The 25,258-nt window shown below is 43.7% G+C and overlaps 1 protein-coding gene across 1 annotated transcript in view; it reads left to right on the top strand.

Moving 5' to 3' along the window:
* MALRD1 (MAM and LDL receptor class A domain containing 1) overlaps window positions 1–25,258 on the top strand; it is a 954,719-nt gene that overhangs the window by 10,880 nt on the left and 918,581 nt on the right. The window contains exons 2-4 of the mRNA XM_029587045.1: window positions 3,205–3,342; window positions 19,851–19,948; window positions 20,035–20,196. Coding sequence (XP_029442905.1) covers window positions 3,205–3,342; window positions 19,851–19,948; window positions 20,035–20,196 — 398 coding nt within the window. The remainder of the gene's footprint in view (window positions 1–3,204; window positions 3,343–19,850; window positions 19,949–20,034; window positions 20,197–25,258) is intronic.

Below are 25,258 nucleotides of genomic sequence, written 5' to 3'. Positions count from 1 at the left end.
ATAAACATCCCCGAATCATTTTAAAAACAAAATCAAACACATAATGACCCGAAAAAAAAACAAAGCACACCCTTATTATTGGGTACCTTTTCTGGTTGAATCAAATGCATACATCTGTGCAGCTGAGGAAATGTTAGCATGGAAAAGGCACAAAAACAAAGTGGCAGATCCAGGGCAGGCAAAGGAGGCGTGAGAGAATAATAGGGGTAGTAGTGTTTTTCTGGTGTTTATCTAATAAACACCATTTGTTTGTTTTTGCATTAGTGTGTTTTATCAGTGTTTATTGGTTAAAACCCTAAATCTGAATCCCTATATATAATTTATATGTTTCAGCATGTTGTTTGCATAGGGTTCTGATAAAGATCAAAAACTGAGTGCCTCATTTTATTTAGATTCAAAATTTTAAATGTGAGTGAGTAGGCCAAATCTTTAAAGATTTAGGGGTGAATTTTCAAAACCTTACATGCATAAATATTATCATATACACATGTAAGTAGCCTCTACTCACATGTTCCATATTTTATAAAAATAAAAAATATGCACATATTTTCACTTTCACACGGAGAGATCCTACGGCAATCAAGCCCTCCAGAGTCTAATATCCATTGAGAGACCTTACTGCACAATGTAAATAATATCCATAAAGAGACATTACTGCACAATGTAAATAATCTACCTCTGCAAAGATTTATATTTATTCTTGACTATTCTTGTCTTCTTCCCACCAGTTTCAACAACCTTGTTATATTGTAACTTTTTGCTTCCTCTGCACTGGTTAAAAGAACAAAGTTATTGCACCCCCCTGTTATTTGTTAACCGGCATGATATGATTGTATCATGAATGCCGGTATAGAAAAGCTTTAAATAAATAAATAAACATATACACACATAACAAAAGGGACAGTCTAGGGGCATTCCGGGGAGGGGCTAACTCTTATGCACATAAGTTGCTTGTTATGATTCTAGCCGCGGGCAGCCTCTCACCTTTTTTTCATCTTCTTCCGTGGCCCGGAGGCTGGAGCCGCTGTCTGTTCCCTTACAGGCAGGAGGCCGCTGATGGTTTCCCCACGCAGCCCGGAAGCTGCCACATTCCTCTAGCTGTGCGGTGGCAGGGAGCCGCCGCAGTGCCTCCATGCAGCCTGGAGGTCGCCAACGTTGTCTTCTCCTCTGAGTGGGGAGCCTCCGCAGCATGAAGCCGTCCTCAGCCTTCCTTCTGCGGCAGAGAGCCACCCCCAATGTCGCTGGGCCTGGGTGTTTCGGCCTAGTTCTGCTTCTGCTCTGAGCCGCAGCAGGACACTGCTCTCCAGGGTTCTTCCTTTGGCGCGAAGCCACACCTCTCTCCGATTCTTAAAGGGCTGGCGGTGGGAGTAGTCTCGTGGCCCCTCCTGATGATGTTATCGTGGGTGTTCCTCTTCAGCCCTATAAAAAGGACCTCTCTTCACTTCCTCATTGCCTTCGCAAGGAGTCAGTCCACTCTTCATCATCTCGGTTTCTCCTAGGCACTCTGTTATTCGTGGGAATTCCTTGTCTTCATCTTGGTTCCATGTCTTGGTCTCTCATAGGATCCTGTGTCTCCATCTCATCAAATTCCAGATGTCCTGATGTTCCAGTTGTTCTTTTCTCCAGATCTCCTGATGTTCCAGATGTCCAGTTCTCCTGATGTCCTTGTATCCGGATGTTTTTCTCGTTGGCAGCGCAAGTCTCCAGAAGATCCTTGTTTTTAATACTCCAAGCTTCGGGTTCCTTACTCCAAGTTCCTTGCTCCAATTTCCTTGCTCTGAGTCTTGGATCCTGAGGTCCTGTCTTGAATCATGAATTCTGTCCTGGTCTTCGGAGTTCCTTGTGTCTGCTTCTGTCCATGCCTAAGACTCTGCCTGAACCTGTTCCGTTCCAGCATGGCCCGTGCCTTGCCTTGACTGGCTTTGGAGAGCGTGTCTCGGTGCAGGTCTCACCTGAATCTTCGTCATGTCCTGATGTGAAGTTCCATTCCTTTCGCTGGAGTCTGCTTCGCTATCAGCGTGGTCCGTGATCTGCCTTGAGTGGCTGTGTAGGGCGTGCAGCGTGGCAGTACTTATTCAGTACACTCCTTGATCCTGAACCTCGTGTGAATCTTCAAGCAACTGGAGACTATGTCCGAGTCCTTCAAGTATCCTGAGTCTTTGTCTGAGTCTTCATCTGAGTCTGTTTGTTCCTGCCCTTAGCCTCTGTCCGTCTGGTCGCATCTTCCGTTCTCGTATGGCAGGTCCAGAAGGACTATCGAGTAGCCAGAGGGCTACCTCAGAGACCAACATTGCGTTATTGGGTCTCTCTGATGCATTCAGGTTCGGCAGAGCCAGGGCTTCTTATCTCCAGCCTGTCCACCCATGCTTGGACATGTCTCGCCTGCCTCTGTGCTTCCCCGGAGCTCCTCTGCGGTCACGTTGTGGTCCAAGGGTACATTATCTCCCCGAAAATGGGACCACTTCCAGTGCTCCCGTAACATTGCTATTTTAAAAGACATTTCTACGGGTATGTTTACCAACTTGCGTATTTTTAGACCTGCTAATTATCTAGCATAAGTATTATTAAACATCTTTATTGGGAAGTAATGACTAAGTGGGATGTCTGGGTGAACTGGTGGGAGTTCACGCTGAAGAACCAAGAAGGTCTCAAAGATCTGGAGAAGGATTGGGTGAACTGGTAGACTAATCATTAAACTGGTTAATTTCACATCTTAATGCTTGTTTTAAAATTGGCAACTTACGCACAAAAATTGGGACTTACATGAGTAATTCTATTTTACTTTTGCACTTAAAATATACCCATGTGTAATTTTAAAATAGGTAGGAAAAAGTATGCACGTTCAATACATTGATATGCGTGGTTTTAAGGCATTGTATGGTTTTAAGGCATTTTATGTATTCACGAATAAGCATACAGATGCACGTAAGCTGTGGGGTAGAGGTTACACATTTCATATATCATACATGCAGGTTATAAAATAATTCCATAGTTCTGCTCATGGCAATATGTGCACATATATGCCACCGTGCACATTTGTTTGAATGTTATCCTCCTTAACTACAATGTTAGAATAAGGAATCTTATTTTCTGGACATAGTATATTTGCTGCATAAACTTTACGAATATTGAATTGCACAGTGGATACAGATTTCTTTAAAGCATTTATTACTCATTCTCATAAATCATTTCCTTCATACTCAGGTTCCTTGTATGAAAGATGTGATTTTGAGACTAGCCTTTGTAATATGACACTTGATGGAGGCTTTGAGTCAGGCTGGAGAAGAACCAATGGATTGATGAATTTGGTCCCATATTCTGATCACAATGGTAATCCAAATGGTAAGAGAATTTTCCTTTTTAATATTTCTTAGTTGCTTTTTTTATGCATTTCTGAACCTTTAGACTTAACACAAATGGGTATGACGTGGAAAATTTGCATCAAAGCAAGCAACCTGCAACAAAACTTCATGGTTTAACAGCAATACAGTACTTGCAGATAATTTTAAAATCCCATTTGTTCCATTATTGTCTCTGTTATGAATTGTAATCAAATAGTTCTGAAAGTAATTCAAGCATACAAATCATGGAATTAGTTGAATGTTTCAAAGGCCTGGACTTATAAGCAGTAAATGAAGTACCACTTCATGATGGTAATAGTCACAGAACAACCCCTGTGGTAACATAATAAACATGAACATGAGTCTATGAAAGAAAAATGTATTCTAAAGGACTTGTTAGGTATAATGCTGGATAACATATCCAGTGTTAATACCTAAGAGGTCCATATTCAAACTCCATTTAGATAGATAACCTTAACAGTTATCCATCTATATATTGTAACTGGCTATATTCAGCCCTAATCTATTTACCCGCATGGAATTTAGCTAGATAAAAATGGGGAGTTTTGAGGGTGTTCCAGGAAGGGGCTGAGACCTAGCCAAATATCGTGTATATCCGGCTAGGTTAGCCAGATAAAATTTAGACCTGCTTCTGAGCAGATTATATGAGAGCACAGCAGGATCCATGGGAATGACGAGTTACACGTTCTCAACATTAAGTTCACCAGCAGTTTTTAACTTGTCTTCTTACACTTTATCCAGCAATGAATATAGCCTTCTAGAAAAAGGTTTATCTTACGTTCCAACTACAACATATGAATCCTTTCAAACGAGGGTGCAGATATATAAATTTATTCAGAAGCTTAAAATTGCTCATTATTTTTCTTCTCCGACCGTGGGGTTAATGGACACATCATTGGTCTGAAAATCTAGATGGATACCTCCCGATCCAACAGACCCTCTCATAGCAACATTTTAAGAAACTTGCCTTAGGGGCATTACTGAATTAGAGAAATCATTCTGGACCCCGTCACAAAACTTGACCCAGTTTAAATGCTGGTTATCACATAGACCACTTTATCAAGTAGGACCAGAAAGCAGGGATGTGCGCACACAAATATTTCATTTTGGTTTGTGTTTTTGTTTTGGGATTTTTTTTTTTAATTACTTGTTTCTGGCTCATAGAGTGTTTTGTTTATTTTGGTTCAGTTCATTTGCCAAATTGACATAAATGTTAGATTTTAAAAAACTCTAAAACAAAATGGGGCATCTGGGCTCTTTTGCCATTTTCTCAGGTCCTGGGGTCTTGCCAGGCCCGTTTACTCTTCCCACCCTTGCCAATATTCTGGAGCAGGGGCCAGGGCTAGGGCCTCGCCTGGCTGGACTGAGCCAAGTCCAGCTGGAGCCACCCATGTCCCCTCAGCCTCCCCACAAAGAAGTCAGGGCTGGTGCCTCTCCCAACCTCCACCTACCCCTTCTGTGGAGGTTTTCATCCTAGAAAGTGGCAGCAGAGATCCCTATTCACTCCTGCCTCACCAGTTTTCTCTGATCTCTCACCCAGCTTCATTAAAACTTATTAATTTTAATTACTTTAGAAATAAAAATATTAAAACTAAGAATAAATCACTTACCTCATGCTTGGATTGTTAAAAGGAGCTATAATATAGTAACATAGAAATGACGGCAGAAAAGGACCAAATGGTTCAGCCAGTCGGCCCAGCAAGCTTCTTATGGTGGTATCTGCCGTGCTGTGCAGATTACCCCCAGGTTTCCCCTAAGGGTTTTCCTGGGCGATGAGCCTTCTTGAAAATTTAGACAGTGCTGCTTGACGTGCTTTGATTCTGAACTTGCGTGTAGAAGCAGTCCTGTGTTTTCTCCCTTAAGTCTGTGCATCAGTATCCCAGACTGTAAAAATGTCAGGGCTCATGTTGGTTGTCTCTGAATCCAATACCTCTCCCCTCCCCCCCCCCTCCATTGAAGCAGAGAGCGATGTTGCAGCTGCATCAAAAGCATCAAGGCTTATTGGTTAAGGGTAGTAATCCCATGCCTTCTGTTAAGAGTAGTAACTGCTGCTCCATGCAGGTTACCCCCATACTTAACAGCATGTGAAATGCTGATTCTGGAATTTGTAAGAACCACTTAGAAATTTGCATATAAGTAGCAAAAAGGGGTTCCTTGCAAACATATATGATAGTCTGTGGGACGTGGCATGGAGATTTGAGGAGAAATCATATTTTTAGTGGCTGGGAAATTTACTGGAGGAATGATAGTAAAAGTAAAAAACAATATAGGGAAAAACATACACTGCATAGTTTCTGCCACTATCCTCATTATCATTCTTAGCTTTGGCAAATTCTATTTAGGGTTTTACATTGCCCAGCCTAGTTAGAAGTACATTTGCAGAGACTCATGGTAAAAATGATGGCCTCATCCTAAAAAGGGGACCCATTCCCTTTGTATCCTTGCTACATATGCAGAATACACCCAACTATAGTTACAGAAAAATATAGAGGCCAATATTCAAACTTGAATTTAGCTGGATAAGCACTACTTACGACTCGTTGGCATATGCATGGATTGACAATGATTTCCTCCATTTTTTCAATTTGGAAGGTGAAAGAAACTATTGAAGGCACCATTTTACTTTGCTTCTGTGCTAATGAGGACAGAGTGAGGTTGTGTCGCCTTAAGCACTTTTTGAGCTTAAAAAAAGTTAGAAAGAAACAGAAAAGGAAGCTATAAGAATTGACAAGTGAGGTGGACTCCAATTGCTGTTTCCTCTTTTCTCACAATCAGGTCGATCCAGTAAAGTTCAGTTGAAGATTTCTTGTCTGTAACGAGCTTGCTGCGCACAATTCGGACGCGTAAGGCAAACCAGCGATACAGTCTCCAATTTTGCGCATCCGTAGTGCTTCTTAAAACAGACGCGTAACCCTTCCCGCACCCGGCATGTAAATGAACGAATTAGCTGTATAATGAAGGAATTAGCTATTCCCCTCCGATACCGTAAGGCGCGCTCAGGTTCTCTCATTAGTAACGCACTGTTTTGCCGCGGCCGTAACGTGTTAGTTTACCGCCTCCCCCTAGTAGGAGTTAGGACTGTGAGTCTAGTAATAAATCCATCGACACCGCTTAAGATACTCAAAAACAATAAAACACAATTTAAAAAAAAAGCGATACAGAGATGATCGAGAAAATGTAATGATGTGGGACACATAAAACCTGTCAGAAGAAAAAATAAAAATTTTTAAATACCTGTCGGAGGGCCGCGTGGGTCCAGGCGGCCGGCGTGGGTCCAGGCGGCGGGAGCCGGGTGGTCGCGTGTTAAGTCTAGGCCGCGGGCGGGTGGGCGCCTGTTCCGGGCGGCGGCGGCGGCGGGGGGACACGCGTTAGTTTGAGACGGCCGGCGGGCGGTCGCGTGTTAAATCTAGGCCGGGTCCGCACAGGCGCGCATTCACTGCCGGTGGGGGCTGCCTCTCCCGGCAGCCCCCACCGGCAGTGAATGAATGAATGCGCGCCTGTGCGACCCCTGCGATTGGGCGCTCAAGGCGTGAAGTCACGGCATGTGACTGCCTTGAGCGCCGAATCGCAGGGGTCGCACAGGCGCGCATTCATTCATCCAGGCGGAGGAGCCGGTGGCAAAAGCAGCCGGCTCCTCCGCCTGGATGAATGAATTCATTCACTGCCGGTGGGGGCTGCCGGGAGAGGCAGTCACATGCCGTGACGTCACGCCTTGAGCGCCGAATCGCAGGGGTCGCACAGGCGCGCATTCATTCATCCAGGCGGAGGAGCCGGTGGCAAAAGCAGCCGGCTCCTCTCCCGGCAGCCCCCACCGGCAGTGAATGAATTCATTCATCCAGGCGGAGGAGCCGGCTGCTTTCGCCACCGGCTCCTCCGCCTGGATGAATGAATGCGCGCCTGTGCGACCCCTGCGATTCGGCGCTCAAGGCGTGACGTCACGGCATGTGACTGCCTTGAGCGCCGAATCGCAGGGGTCGCACAGGTGCGCATTCATTCACTGCCGGTGGGGGCTGCCGGGAGAGGCAGCCCCCACCGACAGTGAATGCGCGCCTGTGCGGACCCGGCCTAGATTTAACACGCGACCACCCGCCGGCCGTCTCGAACTAACGCGTGTCCCCCCGCCGCTGCTGCCGCCGCCCGGAACAGGCGCCCACCCGCCCGCGGCTTAGATTTAACACGCGACCACCCGGCTCCCGCCGCCGCCGGCCGCCTGGACCCACGCGGCCGTCTGAAACTAACGCGCGTCCACCCCCCCGCCGCCCGGAACAGGCGCCCACCCGCCCGCGGCCTAGATTTAACACGCGACCACCGGCCCCCCTGGATCCCGCCGGCCGCCTGGACCCACGCGGCCCTCCGACAGGTATTTAAAAATTTTGATTTTTACACTTCCTGGTACCTGTCATTTCAAATGTCATTTGAAATGACAGGTACCAGCGCACCCTGGTTACTGTATAGGCGCTGTATTAAGCGCCTATACAGTAAAATGGGTTACGCGGCCATAACCCATCCCTACCGCTTTAAAGCCGCGGCATGCATTTGCATGCGATTAGAGGAGAGTATCGGGGAGTTAGTGAAGAGAACTGTGCGTGCGGGGAGGAAGGGTGCGCCTGACACTACCGCACTGTTTCTACCGCGGCCTTACTGGATCGACCTGAATGTCTGGGTGGCAGAAAATCTTCTGCCTGTTGTGTTAAAGAGTTACACTGTGTATTTTGGATCATTCAGCTTGCAGAAGAAAGAGTTAGAGATATCTGGGTTCTGAATAGGATGCAGTTTTACTTAGTGCACTGCAGTCACATTGAAATGTATCTAATTGCAGTGGCTCTGAACTCTCGGGGGCCACGATGCAATGTGTATTGATTACAGCAGTCTTATCCTAGCTTCAGTTTTTAGTTCCCTGTGGTAGAAAATAGTACCAAGCAGTTCAGTAGTTAGCAAAGAATGTGGCACATTTTTGAACAAGAGAGTGAGTGCCTGTGCATGTCACCTTTCTTACATACTCCAGTCTCCACACTTGTGTTTATGTGTGTGTGAGTGTATGTGAGTTCTGAGAATAATGAGTATTACATACTGAAAAAAGAAAAACCCTTTCCATAGGCAATTCTAGTAACTGTGTCAGTTTTCATCATGCCACTGGAAATGGGATCAAGAGGAAAATGGTCTAGTCCTGACAATAGTAAATGCAGAGAAAAAGCTTTCCTAACTTCTTTAAAAGCTTCTAATAGGGAAAAGCCAAGCTAAAGAGAGATTTTTTTTTTGTGGGGGAAACCACAGGCTTAGGAAAAATCAAGCAAGAAGAAGTTGAAACTGGAAGAGCATGTGTTGCTTGCTCCAAATGCTAGCTCTATTCCTATGGTGTGGGGGCATGAGAAGGCACAGTCAGTGGAGGGTGACATTGGCAGTGGAGGGGCAAGGGAAAAGGCAATAGGAGCAAAGCAGCCAAAATCAGCACAACACTCCTCCCTGAATCCTCCTGAGCATTGCAAGCAACAGCTCGTGCAAGGAAGTACTGATTCAGATGAATCATATCAGGACTTCTCTGACTCATAAGAATAGAACTTTTAGTAGCTGAAAAGAACCTAGGGAATTGAATTACTCATATGCTATCCTCTAATAAGCAGGAAGAGAAGGTAGAAAGTGATACTGCTGGAACAAAGAACACTCCACAGAAAGAGCAGGTAGTGGAGGGCTTGAGAGATATCCCTGACCCTTTCCCTCTCAATCCAGCCACAACTCCAGCTCCAGCCTCAACAGCAGCACACTAACCTTCAGAGAGGGAGAGGAAGTCCTGGTTAAAATCCAAGGTGTAGCTGGCAGCACTTTAGAGCTAAGGTGGACCCATTTTTACATAGTGCATTCACTGTTGTAAATCCATCAGTAGAAGAAAGGTAATGGGCATCTTCCAAAAATATTACATCATGTAAAAAGACCACAGGCTTCATGGGAGGGCATCAGTACTAGCCTGGGGACTCTGTATGTCAGAAATATTAGCAGCAGATACAAAAAGAGGAAAGCCGTAGAATAAGGAAAGTCATTCTCCCCACCCAGAAAAATACCAGGGATAGGATTCCCACAGGCCCCCACTTACCTGGTCCATTGGGGATCTGCCAATGAAGCATAGGCCCAGGCTGAAGCCTTGGCCTTGCATAGGCAAAGGCCACAGTAGGTCGCCGCAACCTTGGCCTAGTCTCTACACAAGACCAAGGTTTGGAGGCCTGGTCTTAACTCCTTGGCCTAGTCCCCACAGCAATCACCCTGGGCCTGGGCTTAGGCCTAGACTCAAGTATCAGGTCCAGGCCTCTGGATTAGCCCCTGGTGCCTGGGCCTAGGCACTGGCCCAGGCATCACGATCTGGTGTCAGGCTTTAGGACCCAGTCTCCAGATCGGTCCCTGGCATCAGGCTGTGGCCTAAGCCAAGGCCCTAGCATCGGGACCCAGCCAGGCCACACTTCAGATACCCAAGACCATGGAATCATGCTCAGGACGTGGCTGCAGCCCTTGCTTTGGGCCTCGGTCTATGCCATAGGTGAGCCTCCAGCCTTGGGCCTAAGCTTAGGCCAGACCAGAAGTTTTAAAGAAATTATATGAATAAGATTAGTTTAATTCTGAGTCCCCTCAAATGATTTTGAAGCCCTCCGAATGAAACAAATTGCCCCTTATTTGTTGCATTTTGAAAATAAGAACATAAGAACATAAGAAATTGCCATGCTGGGTCAGACCAAGGGTCCATTAAGCCCAGCATCCTGTTTCTAACAGAGGCCAAAACCAGGCCACAAGAACCTGGCAATTACCCAAACACTAAGAAGAACCCATGCTACTGATGCAATTAATAGCAGTGGCTATTCCCTAAGTAAAATTGATTAATAGCCATTAATGGACTTCTCCTCCAAGAACTTATCCAAACCTTTTTTGAACCCAGCTACACTAACTGCACTAACCACATCCTCTGGCAACAAATTCCAGAGCTTTATTGTGCGTTGAGTGAAAATGAATTTTCTCCGATTAGTCTTAAATGTGCTACTTGCTAACTTCATGGAATGCCCCCTAGTCCTTCTATTATCTGAAAGTGTAAATAACCGATTCACATCTACTCGTTCAAGACCTCTCATGATCTTAAAGACCTCTATCATATCCCCCCTCAGCCTTCTCTTCTCCAAGCTGAACAGCCCTAACCTCTTCAGCCTTTCCTCATAGGGGAGCTGTTCCATCCCCTTTATCATTTTGGTTGCCCTTCTCTGTACCTTCTCCATCGCAACTATATCTTTTTTGAGATGTGGCGACCAGAATTGTACAAAGTATTCAACGTGCGGTCTCACCATGGAGCGATACAGAGGCAGTATGACATTTTCCGTTCTATTAACCATTCCCTTCCTAATAATTCCTAACATTCTGTTTGCTTTTTTGACTGTTGCAACACACTGAGCCGACGATTTTAAAGTATTATCCACTATGATGCCTAGATCTTTTTCCTGGGTGGTAGCTCCTAATATGGAACCTAACATCGTGTAATTACAGCAATGGTTATTTTTCCCTATATGCAATACCTTGCACTTGTCCACATTAAATTTCATCTGCCATTTGGATGCCCAATCTTCCAGTCTTGCAAGGTCCTCCTGTAATGTATCACCGTCTGCTTGTGATTTAACTACTCTGCATAATTTTGTATCCTCCACAAATTTGATAACCTCACTCGTCGTATTCCTTTCCAGATCATTTATATATATATTGAAAAGCACCGGTCCCTGAGGCACTCCACTGTTTAATGTACATCCCCTAGTGCCTTACTGTTTTACTCCGCCACTGTTTAATACCTGGCCTTTTCTAGCCATCTCATGGTGCCTTGAAAACTTCTGTCCCTGCAGGTATTGTTTTGCCTCTTCTTGGTACCTTGGGGTATTATTCATTTCACTGTTAGTGCTGTTTTGCTGCTCTTTTGGTGCCTTTGACTGTTCATGCCTCTTGTGTTGGTACACTTTGGCCCTATCATGATGTTTGCTGTTTGCCATAACCTGCACTCTAAGATGGTAACTTTCAAATTGGCACGAGGCACACTTTTATGTGCATGCATGGGCTTGCACCCCAAGGATGTGGCCATTTTATAACATATGAGTGGATATGCATGCATGTTATAAAATAGTCTGGCCACGCAAAATGTGAGCCAAATATTTAGTAGGCACGCACATGTGCATGTAAATCCCATTTCTACCACGTAACTGGGGAATTTTAAAAGTGGTGCGCTCCTACACCATTGCCAGTTAAACCAGTTCATCCTTAGTTCACCCAGTTAAGGGGTAAGTCCTCTAAAGCCCCCTAATTTAATAGCCATTTCTACCCCTAGTTAACCCTGACCCTTAAAATCCCGCAGATCTGCCTATTTTTCTTTATTTTATAACTTATACCTGTTCCATAGCAGATGTAAACTTACATGGCAGGGGATCTGGGCATGCACCCAAGTGGGTAAGTATTTATGCACACATCTATGGTTCATACTCTGAAATGTCCATTCCCAGTTAGACCATGCCCACGTCCTGCCTCTTTTTGAAAACTTTGGAGATGTGTGCGCTGAGGGAGATACACACATATCCGGGCGGCTTTTAAAATGCACTTGTCATGCGCAAACATGACTTATTTGCGCATCCCATAATCAATGTGTGACCTGGGCTTTTAAAATTCACCTATAAGAGGATAACTTTAAAACATACGCATGCACACTTATATATGCATAGATAAGGACGCACGCAAAATTGTTCGGTTATTTTATAACCTGTGTGTATACAATGTATGCAGATTATAAAATGTCTCTCTAATGTACCTGGGAAAATACTTGCACAGGTAAAAAGTGTGCAAATACATTTTTGTACTTCTCCAGATAAGTATGGATTTGTCTGGCTAAGTAGGGGAAAAGCTGCTGCTTAGCCGCATGAGTCTAAAAAGCACTACTTATCCATCTATTTGATTTAGCTTTTTAGACATATCCTGCTATCTTAAATACAGGGTCATTTATCAAAATGTGTTATGGTGTTAACACCTGTGATAACGCCATAATGCACACAATAGTTATGGTAGTGGGTGGCATGAATGCAAATTTTTCAAAAGGGCTGGATTGGAGTTTTGGGTGGGATTAATGAAAATGAGGGGCATTATCGCTCTGTGCAATAGCATAATACATGCATTTTACACCAGAAATGACTACACCTTTTTTCCTGGTGTTAAGCTGTGTGAAATGGCTATAATGCAATTTGTGATAAAGATTGCATTTTGGGCTGGGAGTGAGAGGGAGAGAGAACCTCTGGGGTGGCATATATAGTAGTCACCTATTTATACTGCGATAGGAGGGTCAAATATTAGCCTGAGGTGAGGTTTTGGTGGTGATGTAGGGTTTTGGGGCCAGTTTTACATGTAGAGTGAGACCTACGAACAGCACAGTAGACCTCAGTGAAGATTTTACATCATTTGCAGTGAGGAAAGTCACACAAAGATGAGATTTCTGCAATGCTCTCTCACCCTAGCTGATGGACTCTTTACCAGGGTTCTATCAAGCTAGGGTGAGAGAACACTGAAGAAATCTCATCTTTGTGTGACTTTCCTCACTTCAAATAATGTCAAATCTTCACTGAGGCCTACTGTGCTGTTTGTATGTCTCACTCTGCATGTAAAACTGGCCCGCAAACCCTACACCACCACCAAAACCTCACCTCGAGTTAATAGCTGGCCCTCCTATACTGATATAAATAGTTGAATAATATGAAGGTCCTACAAAGGATCTCTTTCTCTCTCATATCTAGGGGTTAGTTAGATAATTAGTGCTTTAAGAATTATGTGACTAAGCAGGAGCTGCAGTTTAGTTAGATAAATTCATACTTATCTGGATAAGTGCTGCTACTTAGTTGGATAAGTAGGAAAATGAATTATTCTCCAAAGGGTTTTTCAGTAATTTGCAAATAAGAACTAAAACATTGTAGTGGCATGAAAATAATTTTAGTAGAAAGAACTGTTTCTCTTTTGATATATAACAGGGGTGGGCAGGCCAAAATATTTTGCATCATTTCGAAGGATATTCCAGCTGAATTTTATTTGGTGATTTGTTTTTATTTATTATTTTTTATTTTCTGTTTCTTTTTTTTAAATTTTAGAAAACAGTGTGTGCTATTTATAAATAGTAGGGGTGGGAAGTTGTTTGTAACGAAATAGAAAATACAGATATTTCCTTTTTTGCTGCATTTTGGGAAACCCAAAAAATTTATTTTATTTATTTACTAATTTTTCTATACCGATATTCAAGACAGGTTTTATCCTACCGGTTTACATCAAACAAGGAAAAAACCATCTAGACATGCGGAGCAAAAAAAAAAAATTTACATATAACAGGGCGAGGAACTCAGAACAGATCGGAAATGTAAACTTATTTTAACATAGGGCTAGTATGAAAGTGGTTAGAGATTTATACAAGATTCTGAAGTTGATGGGGAGCCAATGTAAATTTTTGAGGATGGGTGTGATGTGGTCTCTTCGTCTAGCGTTGGTGAGGATCCTTGCGGCAGCGTTCTGGAGCATTTGTAAAGGTTTAGTAGTGGAATCGGGAAGGCCTAGGAGTAAAGAGTTACAGTAATCAATTTTTGAGAACAAGATGGCTTGGAGGACTGTGCGGTAGTCTTGGAAGTGAAGGAGAGGTCTGAGCCGTTTTAGAACATGTAGCTTGTATAAGCATTCTTTTGTGGTATTATTTATGATTTTTTTAAAATTCATTCTAGTGTCTATTATTAGAGATGTGGTTCATTTTTCGCCCTATTTAGGAAATTTAACGACATTTCCTAATTCGTTTCTGTTTCGGAGTATCCGAAACACGACATAAACGCCGATATTTCGGAGCCCCCGAAACCGGAAACGAAATTTTCCCCGCAATTTGGGGGAAAATTCGTTTTCGGGTTTGCCTGGGGAGAGGGGGCACAAATTTTTTTTTTTATTAAAACCCACCCCAAACATTTAAATTCACTATAATACACCACCCCCCCGATCCCTCCCCAAGACTTACGAAGATCCCTGGTGGTCCAGCGGGGTCCCGGGGTCCATTTTCCCTCCGTGCCCGGTGTGCTGTGCTGCAAGCCGTGCGCCTCAAAATGGTGCCGAATAGCCCGAACTACCATGTCACAGGGGCTTTCGGCGCTATTGGTCAGCCCCTGTCACATGGCCATCGGCGCCATCTTGTGCTCCTATCATGTGACAGGAGCTGACCAATGGCGCCGAAAGCCTCTGTGACATAGTATGGGCAAAGGCTATCGGCGCCATTTTGGTTACTGGCAGCCGAAAACGAAATCGCTTTCGGACCCTTGCTGGACCCCCAGGGATTATTGGCAAGCCTTGGGGGGGGGGTCAGGAGGGGGCTGCTGAGATATCGAGTAGAGCCAGTAGGTGGGATTGACCTTTGTCTAGGCCCATTAAGATGTTGTCTGTAAGTGAAATCAGAAGGGATTCCGTGTTTAGTAATTTACGGAATACGAACTGGGAAGGGTAAAGAATCTTGTGAGTGTCTAGGTATTCTGAGGGTTGGTTGTTGACCAGTTTTTCCATTAGTTTAGCGATGAAAGGAAGATTGGCAATGGGGCGAAAGTTAGCAGGGTTAGCTGGATCCAGGTTGGGTTTCTTTAGTAGAGGTTTAAGCGTGGCGAGTTTCAGGAGGTCAGGGACCGATCCTTGGGAGAGGGAGCAGTTTATTATATCTGCCAGATGTTTGGAGATGGTATTCGGGATGGTAAGTAGGAGTTTAGTCGGTATGTGGTCGGATGGGTGAGAGGAAGGTTTCATGTTCTTGAGGATGGATTCTATTTCTAGGGCTGAAGTGGGTTTGAAGGAGTCGAAAGTAGGATTGTGAATAATGGGGGGGTTGTAAAGGGGCAGGAGATGGTTATTCAAGGGGATCAGTGGGGCCAGTAAGTTTGAGATTTTCTTCTCGAAGAAAGTTGCTAGTTCGATGGATTTATTTTTAGCTTCATCATCAGGAATGGTTGGGGGAGTAGGTTTTGTAAGTATTGAGACATATGAAAACAAGGCCTTTGCATCATAGAGAAAGTTGTGGATTTTATTGGCATAGAAATCATTTTTTGTGCATAGTATGGTATTCCTATAGTAGTTCATGGCGGCTTTGAGGGTGATTGTGAAGCAGGGGTGGGGTCCTTGCGCCATCGTTGTTCTTTGTGGCGTAGCTCTTGTTTAAGGTTTTTTAGTTCTAGAGTGAACCAAGGTTTTCTGTTTTGATGGGCAGGGTTAATTTCCTTCGATAACAGGGGACATACTTTATTAGCTACGGAGTTGGTGATGCTATGCCAAGAGGTCATGGCAGAGTCTGCGTTGGTGAGGTTGATTTTTTGTAGATTCGTAGAGAGGTGTGATTTGAGGTCATCCATAGAGCAGGCTTTTCTGAAGTGGATATTCGTTTTAGGGAAGGGTGGGGCCGGTGTTTTCATTATTGAGAGTTCATTATTGAGAGTTCTGCAGAGTGAATGAGATAGCGCTCATCACATGCAAATGCAGTATTGCATCGGCCCCACTGGCTGCTGAATGTGACTGCCAGAGCTCCTCCACTGCTGCTGCTCCCAATACTCAGAGTGAGTGATATCCTGTCTCACTCAGCCTGGGGATAAGAGGGAGGCTGGGAGGACTGAAAAGGAGGACCCTCAGGAAGGTGAAGATGAAGTGGTACTGTGTGTGCTGAACAAAGTGGGGCCCAGCTATCCTTGTCCTGCATGCTGCCCATTAATTACCACATTTCATGGCTCATGCTGTAACTAGGGAAAAGAAGAAACCACCGCTGGAGCATCTTGTTGATGTGAGGTGCTGGGAGCAGAGCCCAGGTGCTGATCTGGACCTGAGCATCAAGCAGTGGACTAATCAGGTCTGAAGGCATACCAATTTGCCATGGCACATTGGTTGAGAAACAGTTTTAAAATAATCCTGCAGATATTTTTCATTTTGAGAATTAGCACATACTATTTATTAGGGGCGGTAGCCTAAGAATATTTGTTGCAATTTTGTATTCATTCCGGTGGTGGACCATTTCAGGTTCACCCCCAGATCGTTGTTTTTTTTATTTTGTTATACAGTTGTTTTTTTTTTTTAATTTATAAAATATCAGCACTCTTTTGCCTTTCCTATATGACAGGGGCTGCCTAATGGCATCGTTAGCCCCTGTCACATGTTAAAGGCAAAGAGCGGCCAATGCCATTTTGAAAGAGGGCAGCCACAGGCCTGGGAGCGGGAAATCGCTCTCGGGCCCCCCCACTATACAATTGGGTGTTTGTTTTGAGGGGGGGGGGGGGGTCTGCTGGTGGGGAGGCTCTGATCTTTTATAAATGGGAAGGGTTGGGGCAGGTTATTTTTTGCTTCCCCCCTTACATTTCTTTAAAAAAAAAATGATAGGAAAAACAACATGAAATCTGCTATGGACGAGGTATAAGTTATAAAATAAAGAAAAATAGTCAGATCTGCGGGATTTTAAGGGTCAGGGCTAACTATGGATAGTAAAGGCTATTAAATTAGGGGGGTTTGAAGGGCTTCACCTTAACTGTGTGAACTAGGAACAAACTGGTTTAATACGCAATGGTTTCAGAGCGCATCACTTTTAAAATCCCCTAATTATGTGGTAGAAGTGGGATTTGCATGCAGAGACGGCTGAGGGGGGATATGATAGAGGTCTTTAAGATCATGAGAGGTCTTGAACGAGTAGATGTGACTCAGTTATTTACACTTTCGAATAATAGAAGGACTAGGGGGCATTCCATGAAGTTAGCAAGTAGCACATTTAAGACTAATCGGAGAAAATTCTTTTTCACTCAACGCACAATAAAGCTCTGGAATTTGTTGCCAGAGGATGTGGTTAGTGCAGTTAGTGTAGCTGGGTTCAAAAAAGGTTTGGATAAGTTCTTGGAGGAGAAGTCCATTAATGGCTATTAATGAAATTTACTTAGGGAATAGCCACTGCTATTAATTGCATCAGTAGCATGGGTTCTTCTTAGTTTTTGGGTACTTTCCAGGTTCTTGTGGCCTGGTTTTGGCCTCTGTTGGAAACAGGATGCTGGGCTTGATGGACCCTTGGTCTGACCCAGCATGGAAATTTCTTATGTTCTTATCTATGGTTTCCTATCATTTTCAGTAAAAAAACAAACAAAAAAACCCTCAGTAGACTGCCGGTAAACTCGGCATTGGTCTTCATAACCCTGCAGTAGCCGCGGGGTCGCATTAGCAAGGAGGTGATAAGGTCGCGCAAGCGACCCTAGTGCCTCCTTGCTAGCGCGCCCCCCTTGCGGGTGCCACGCGTGCGATAATAAAACAGGTGCTGAAAAGTCAGCACCTGCTTTCTGTGAAAATTATTGCATCGGCTCCTTTAGTAACTAATGGAGGGCCTCATTTACTAAGCATTTTTCCCATTGACACAGAATGGGAGAGAAGCCTTATTAAATAAATCAAGCCCTTAGCTGGCTGCTCGCACCTCACCGATTTCGCCTTTTTCCATTGTGATGAGTTCATGTGTCTCTCTATTCTTTCTATCCCTTTGTTTTAAATTTTGGAAGAGAATCTGGTGAGGCTTTTAGTACTTTCCTACCTCTTCTTTTGACTATATGAGTCCTCTCAAAGTCCACAGTGCCTGACCCATGGGGGTTGGTGTGCCTTCTTAATGTAGGTGTTCCTTGGGCTTGAAAAGGTTGGGGGAAACACTGTTTTAGAATTTCATTTGTAAATGGGTGCAAAACACTTGTATAGAACACTGAGAAGACTTTTAAAGGAATCTATCTGGCTCATTATCTTCAAAAGCATTTATACGCTTAAAACTGGGTTTTACATGTGAAACTGCACTTGACCTGTATATGGGGTTTTTGACAATTGCTACAATATAAGTGTACATAATATGGATAAATGACTTTTGAAAATTTCTACTATAGTATATTACATTTAAATGTGTAACTCATTTGAAAATTCACCTGTAAGTATTTACCTGGCTAGGTTATCCTGGTTGAAAATTGCCCCTCTCATATGGGCCGATACAGTAAAAGTTATAGGAGAGCGGGCGAACGCCCACTCTCCCAGCGCATGCACAGGCCACTCTCCTGTGCACGCGATTCTGATTTCAAATGAGGGCCCATGGCAAAAAGAGGCACTAGGGACACTAGCGCGTTCCTAGCGTCTCTTTTTGGACAGGAGCGGCGGCTGTCAACGGGTTTGACAGCCGACGCTCAATTTTGCGGCATTGGTTCTCAAACCCGCTGACAGCCACAGGTTCGGAAACCAGACGCCGGCAAAATTGAGCATCCGGTTTTCAACCCGCGAGCCATGGGCCGATTTCAAATTTTTTTTTTTTAACTTAACTTTCGGGACCTCCGACTTAATATTGCCATAATATTAAGTCGGAGGGTGTACAGAAAAGCAGTTTTTACTGCTTTTCTGTGCACTTTCCCGGTGCCCGGAGAAATTAACGCCTACCTTTGGGTAGGCGCTAATTTCTGAAAGTAAAATGTCCGGCTTGGCTGCACATTTTGCTTTCTGAATCGAGCGGGAATACCTAATAGGGCCTCTGACTTAATATAGCCATGATATTAAGTCGGAGGGTGTACAGAAAAGCAGTTTTTACTGCTTTTCTGTGCACTTTCCCGGTGTCCGGAGAAATTAACGCTTACCTTTGGGTAGGCGCTAATTTCTGAAAGTAAAATGTGCGGCTTGGCTGCATATTTTTCTTTCTGAATCCCGCGGGAATACCTAATAGGGCCTCCGACTTAATATTGCCATGATATTAAGTCGGAGGGTGTATAGAAAAGCAGTTTTTACTGCTTTTCTGTGCACTTTCCCGGTGCCCGGAGAAATTAATGCCTACCTTTGGGTAGGCGCTAATTCCTGAAAGTAAAATGTGCGGCTTGGCTGCACATTTTGCTTTCTGAATCGCGTGGGAATACCTAATAGGGCCATCAACATGCATTTGCATGTTGCTGGTGCTATTAGGTTCGGGAGGGGGGTTGGACGCGCGTTTTCGACGCGCTATTACCCCTTACTGATTAAGGGGTAAAGCTAGCGCGTCGAAAACGCGCGTCTAATCGCAGGTTAACAGTGTGTACTGTATCGGCCTGATAGTGGGTAAAAGTATGCACAGTCTTTCACAGCATGCAATGCATACTTTTAGCTGGATTAGAAAGAGGTAATAAACAGCAAGCATTTACATTTTCAAAAATAAGCACACAGGTTTATTACCGATCCACTGCTCACAGGAATATGAAGTACAACGTATGTGGACACTTTGTATGCACTTACTTGCAGCTAATTTTAAAAAAGGAAACTTACCAGGTATATGTGTACCTTGTAACTAGATGGGCTTTTAAAAAAAAAGGCTCTTGATTTTTGTGTTGGTTTAACTTTTTCCAACTCTTCCTTCTATCTGGTCACTCTTTGCAAACCCGAATCCCTTCAAATCCATTGGGAAAACATCTGTACCATTATTGTTTTTAACAGCCTATGTCCTGTCGTTGTCATCTCGAGAGCTTCTCCAGCCTTTTGCCAGTTTAAGAAGCATCCTTTTCTTACCAACGGACAGCACAAACATTTGTCAGGTATTTTGGAAAGGATACTTTGTCTTATTTTCTTCCTTGTCATTGTCCACTGTGCCTTACCAAGACATTCTCATTCTTATCCCCAGATGAGATTTTATTATTACTTTGGTCGTGTGAATGGAATTCTAAAGGTGGGACTCCAGATGCAGTATGCTGCTCCTTTTAAGGGCCTCTGGAAATCAGCATCCAGTTTGGAAAATGTTTGGAAAAGGGAAGTCATCACAATCAAGAGCACTGAGAAATTTCAGGTATTTGTATATTATAGGTTGAATTTGTAAAGGCTAGTGGGGTAGTTATACATCTAAAATTACAATATAGATTTTTAAATGGATTAGTTAGTTGTCTAATATATTATCAGATCATCAAAGTAAAAATAGTTAAGCATAAACATTCAAAGTAGGGATGAGTTTAAGAGACTAAATTTCCATAAGATTTACAGAGAAAATTATCCTGGTGTATGTGCAAGGGAATACACGCATGCAGCTCGATCACATGGGTGCTTTTCCCAAAACTTGTGGTAGCCATTCCATGGGGTGGAGCTGTGGCAGAGAAAGCATTTACGCACATGCTTTTGCTTTTTTTTAATATATGTACGTAAATGTGCATTCAGAAGGTTACATGGTGAACTACCTGCACATATGTGTGTGCATGAGAACTAGCACAACCTGAGCATTTTCAAACTGATATATGTGCATAAAACTCCTTTGAAAATTTGGGCTAAAGTATGTAAGTATTTGATACCTGCAGACTTTAGCCATATACAGGCTGCTGGAAATTACCTTCCTTCAGCAAATATTTGAACTTAAATGCCCTAAGCTAATTTCCCATACATATGCTCCTTTATAGAGCTGTATATTATTGTATCAAGTATTTAGGCACCTAAATGTAAGGCACATTTAGACTTCCAATCTGATACTCAGCTGGAGTTTTAGAAGGCAATATTCAAACACACCTAATATACTTAACTTATCCAGCTATGTTTGAATATAGTCAGTTAGGTTTAAAGTTATCTGGCTAAGCTTATCCAGCTTGCATGACCAGCATTTCTGTGACAGCAACACTGGATGCACTGGGAGCCGATTTGCTAGTTCTTAACATCCCAGTCATGTTTAAGGGGTCTGGCTGGGATGGGAGGGAGAGGCTTCACTTGACAAAGAGGCAGGAGGTGAGGGGACAATGGTAGGGTTTGAGGTAAGTATTTTTAAGAATTTGGGGGGGGGGATAGGAAGAAGGTGCAAGCATAGGCTGGCAGGTCTTACACTTTCAAACTTTCTTTGGGGGGATGCATGAGGGAAGGGAAATTGGGCTGCTATGCCAAAGCTTGGCCTGACTTGGTTGGAGGGTGGGTGATTTGGCAGCCAGGCCTGCTCCGCTTATTTTTTTTTTTTTTTTGCTTTTGCCACTGAACATGCTATATTCTTTTGAAAATACCTAATTAAGATTAGTTACCAGGTCACAGCTGTATAACTGTTCTGAGGCAGTTCTGAAGTTATCCAACTAAGGGGGTTATTTTCTTAAAGTTTATCGCGTGCGGTAGGATGTTAATTAGCTGGAGGGGAGGAGTCAGGGAGGGGGAGAAGTTGGCCGCGGCACCACTGCCGGCGATAATGTGAGGAACATTATCGCCAGCAGTAGCAATGCGAATAGCTCCACTTTTTGCAGGCCCGCCCCCTTTTTCGCTGGATTCATCATTCTTTAAAGATGGCGCCGGCCATCCAGTGCTCCTACCATGTGACAGGGGCTGGCCAATGGCACAGATACCCTGTCACATGGTTAGGGCAAAGGGCCATCGGCGCCATCTTTATGAGAGGCAGCCGACGGCCCAAGAACGGGAGATCGCTCCCGGGACCACAACTGGACCACCAGGTAATTTTAAAATGTTTTGGGGGGATCGGGAGGGTGGGGGAAGCTAAGGGGTCATTTTTAAAGGGTAGGGTGGGGGTTTTTTTTATCAGGCCATCGGCGCCATTTTTGAGTGGCAGCCAAAATGGGGCCGATGGCTTGAGAGCGGGAGATCGGTCCCCGCGCCCCCACTGGACCACCAGGTACTCGTAAAAAGTTTTTGGGGGGGGTTCGGGAGGGTGGGGGAAGGTAAGGGGTCAATTTTAAAGGGTCGGGCCTCACTAAAAAAAAATTAACGATGTGAATCAGAACCGATTCCGATTCACATCTCCACCGATCAGATTTTTTTCTCCCTCCAGCCGAACCCAATCGTTAAGACGATCGGGCACACGATTCACATCCCTATTCTGTAGTATTTGTAGAGGGTGTACGGTTGATTTAGGGAGTTCTATCAGGAGGGAGTTGCAGTAGTCGATGCTTGAGAAGATCAGTGATTGAAGAATGGTTCTGAAGTCTGATTGGTTTAGTAAGCGTTTGAGATGCTTAAGGATTGATAGTTTGTGGACGCCGTCTTTTATTTTCATGTTGATGTGTTTTTTAAGATTAAGCTGCGGGTCGACCCAGATTCCCAGGTCTTTGATGTGTTCTTTTAGTTTGATGGGGTTGTTGTCGATGACTAAGGAATGGTTCAGGTGATCGCCGGAGTTGTTTCTTTCTAACAGCATACATTCGGTTTTGTTGGTGTTGAGCAGAATTAAATGTTGCGTGCCGGGCAGCTGCCGGCATGTGCTATTACAGGACAGAGTCTAATGGTGCTGTCCCAGTCCTCCTCCTATCCTGCCTCTCGCCACTCAACACCCCCCCCACCAGCCTGCCCCTTTCAGCAAGCCTGGTGCTTGTCCACATATCGTGGGTTACAGGCATGGCCAGGCCCGTTCTAAAATGTGCATGGCACTCGGAAGGCCCGGACATGCACGTAATTCCTGATTTTTACGTGCATGGGCCTTTTAAAATTTGGGCAAGAATGAATAGGACATGTGTTCAAAGAAAAAACAGGTGAGTTCCTAACTAGAATTTTAGTCAGATTGGTATATTTGAAAACACTGCAGATTTAGCTTTAAAGAGGTCCATATTCAATGGCATTTAGCTGGATAACTTGTGAGATACCCAGCTAAATGCCAACTTTTGACTATCTAGGGCAATTTCTGGTTACAATTTTAGATGGCTAAGTCATTATTCTGCTACAGTTTAGTAAGATAAAAAAAGAAATGCTCTAAGGGCAGGATTTTCAAAAGGTTACGCGCGTAAATCTGGAGGATTTACGTGCATAACCGGCCTTACTCGTTGCGGACTGGGAGGGAACTTCCCTATCCCTCTAACCACCTTTCCTACCTTTTCCCCTCTCCTCCTCAACCCCAATCCCTACCTAGCTAGCCAAAATGGGTTTTTTTTATAACTTACTGCTCCTTCTGAGCAGAAGTAACTTCCATGCACTGGCTGGCTGCCGGTGTGTGCTTCCCCAGGACAGGGCCTAATGTCCACTGTCCCAGTCGCCCCCTCCCCACCCAGACTCTGCCCCTCAGCCTGTTCCTTTTGTATGGCCCGACACTTCTGCGCATACTGGGAGATACACGTATGGCTGAGCTATTTCTAAAATGCACTTGGTGTGCGCACAGCCCACCCACGCACATATCTCCCAGATTTTATGTGCATGGCCTTTTGAAAATTTGACAGACAGCCTTTATAGCTGCTCAAATATTTGCTTTGTCACTTTTGAAAATATGGCTTTCCATATATATATATGCTAATACCATAATATTATATTCTTATTCTTCAGTCATTACATTATAATATTAAGGCTTTCCATAATCAATGTTAAAACAGGAAAGATGTTAAATAATCATAAAATAAAGTCCAGGTATGTTGACTTCTATGTTGCAAAATTCCTTAACTATGCATATAAACAAATATCTGGAGATAATTTAATTTAATTAAAACATGTATAAACCACTTTTCTAGATTTCACAATCCAGTCAAGGCAGTGTGCAGGCATTAAAGCAAATACAATATAAAACAAACACATTTACAATATAATACCAAACAGGACAAACATACATAAAATAGCCAATAGACAGGACATAAGATATTTGGTCTACAGCATTTTTTTCTCATGCAGCAAAAATAATGTGTTCACTCTCTTAGGGGATGTCTGCCCCTGTCCCTTGTGAAAAATGTTTTCAGCATCTCCGAAACAGAAGCCAGTTTGTATAAAGAAAGAACAGTATTTTATCTGTGGATGTGTCTAGATAGATACTTGAACTTGCATGTATTTATATAGGAAACAAGAGAGAGAGAGAGAGAGAAATGTAACGGACCTTGTAAATGAAAATCTAAAAGTAATAAACTACTCCTACATGTAAAACATAGGTAATATAGAAAAATTATATGTTGAAATATGAAATCTATTAAATGAATACATTTGCAGTGTTTCTCACCAAAAGCTGCATCATAAAGCATGTGGTTCCATAAATCCCACGAATGGAATATAGGCTATAATCTTTTCACTAAGGTCTGGATAAGTAGAAAATGGGGAGGAAGAGCCCTTCACATAAAAATACTAGTAAAACAACATATGTAGGGTGTATAAAGAAAGGAAGATGCACTGTGGCTTACCTTAGAAAGGGGAGATGGAACTTCTATTGCATTAGAGTTACCTGCCCACAGCCCTCTGGCACAGACAGGTGAGGTAGATAGTTAATATCTAGTCAAGGGAGATGCAGCTGTTGGGAAATTTTAATCAGTAGGGATGTTGCTTGGAGCATCCCATTTGTAGATTCAGTTAAAAATAGAGATTTCCTGGACTTTCTTCAAGAGGCTTTCCTACTGGTCTTTATTTCCCATAATATTCTCTGTTTCTATGAATGAGACAAACTAAGTGGGAGTTAATGAAGATGAAGAATCAGCCTAGATAGGAAGGAATGAGTGACAAATTACTGGATAAGAGGGAGGATGGAGGGAAAAGCTGGATAGGAAGGAGGCAAAAGTAGATGAGAGGGAAGACAAAGGAAATGGATGAGTGGAAGGGAGAATGAGGAGTATGGTTGGTAGTGCTGTATTTTAATTTCTTTTAGTTTTGAAAACGAAACAAAAGAAAAACAAACATAATTTCATTTGTTTTCAATTTGCTTTGTTTTCAAAATGCATCAGCAGCCAACCACTGAAAAAAAATAATCTGTGATGTGCTCCTGGTTGTCTTGCCCCCCACCCCTCCCTGACAAAAGACCAACCCTCCAGGTTTGCCCACAGTTCTGCCTCCTAGCTACTTGCCCCATCTTCAGGTTAAAGGTGTAGGAATGATTTCACATTTGCTTCTGCTCCTCTGGGTCCCTATTTCAAAATGATACCAGTCAGCCCTAAAGCGGCACCATTTTATTGTATGACTGTACAACAAAAATGGAGTCAGCTTGG

This window comes from Rhinatrema bivittatum, chromosome 2, assembly GCF_901001135.1.
Source record: "Rhinatrema bivittatum chromosome 2, aRhiBiv1.1, whole genome shotgun sequence".
Lineage (NCBI taxonomy): Eukaryota > Metazoa > Chordata > Amphibia > Gymnophiona > Rhinatrematidae > Rhinatrema > Rhinatrema bivittatum.
The sequence above is the reverse complement of the archived record's forward strand: the minus strand, read 5'-3'. Positions and strand labels throughout refer to the sequence as shown.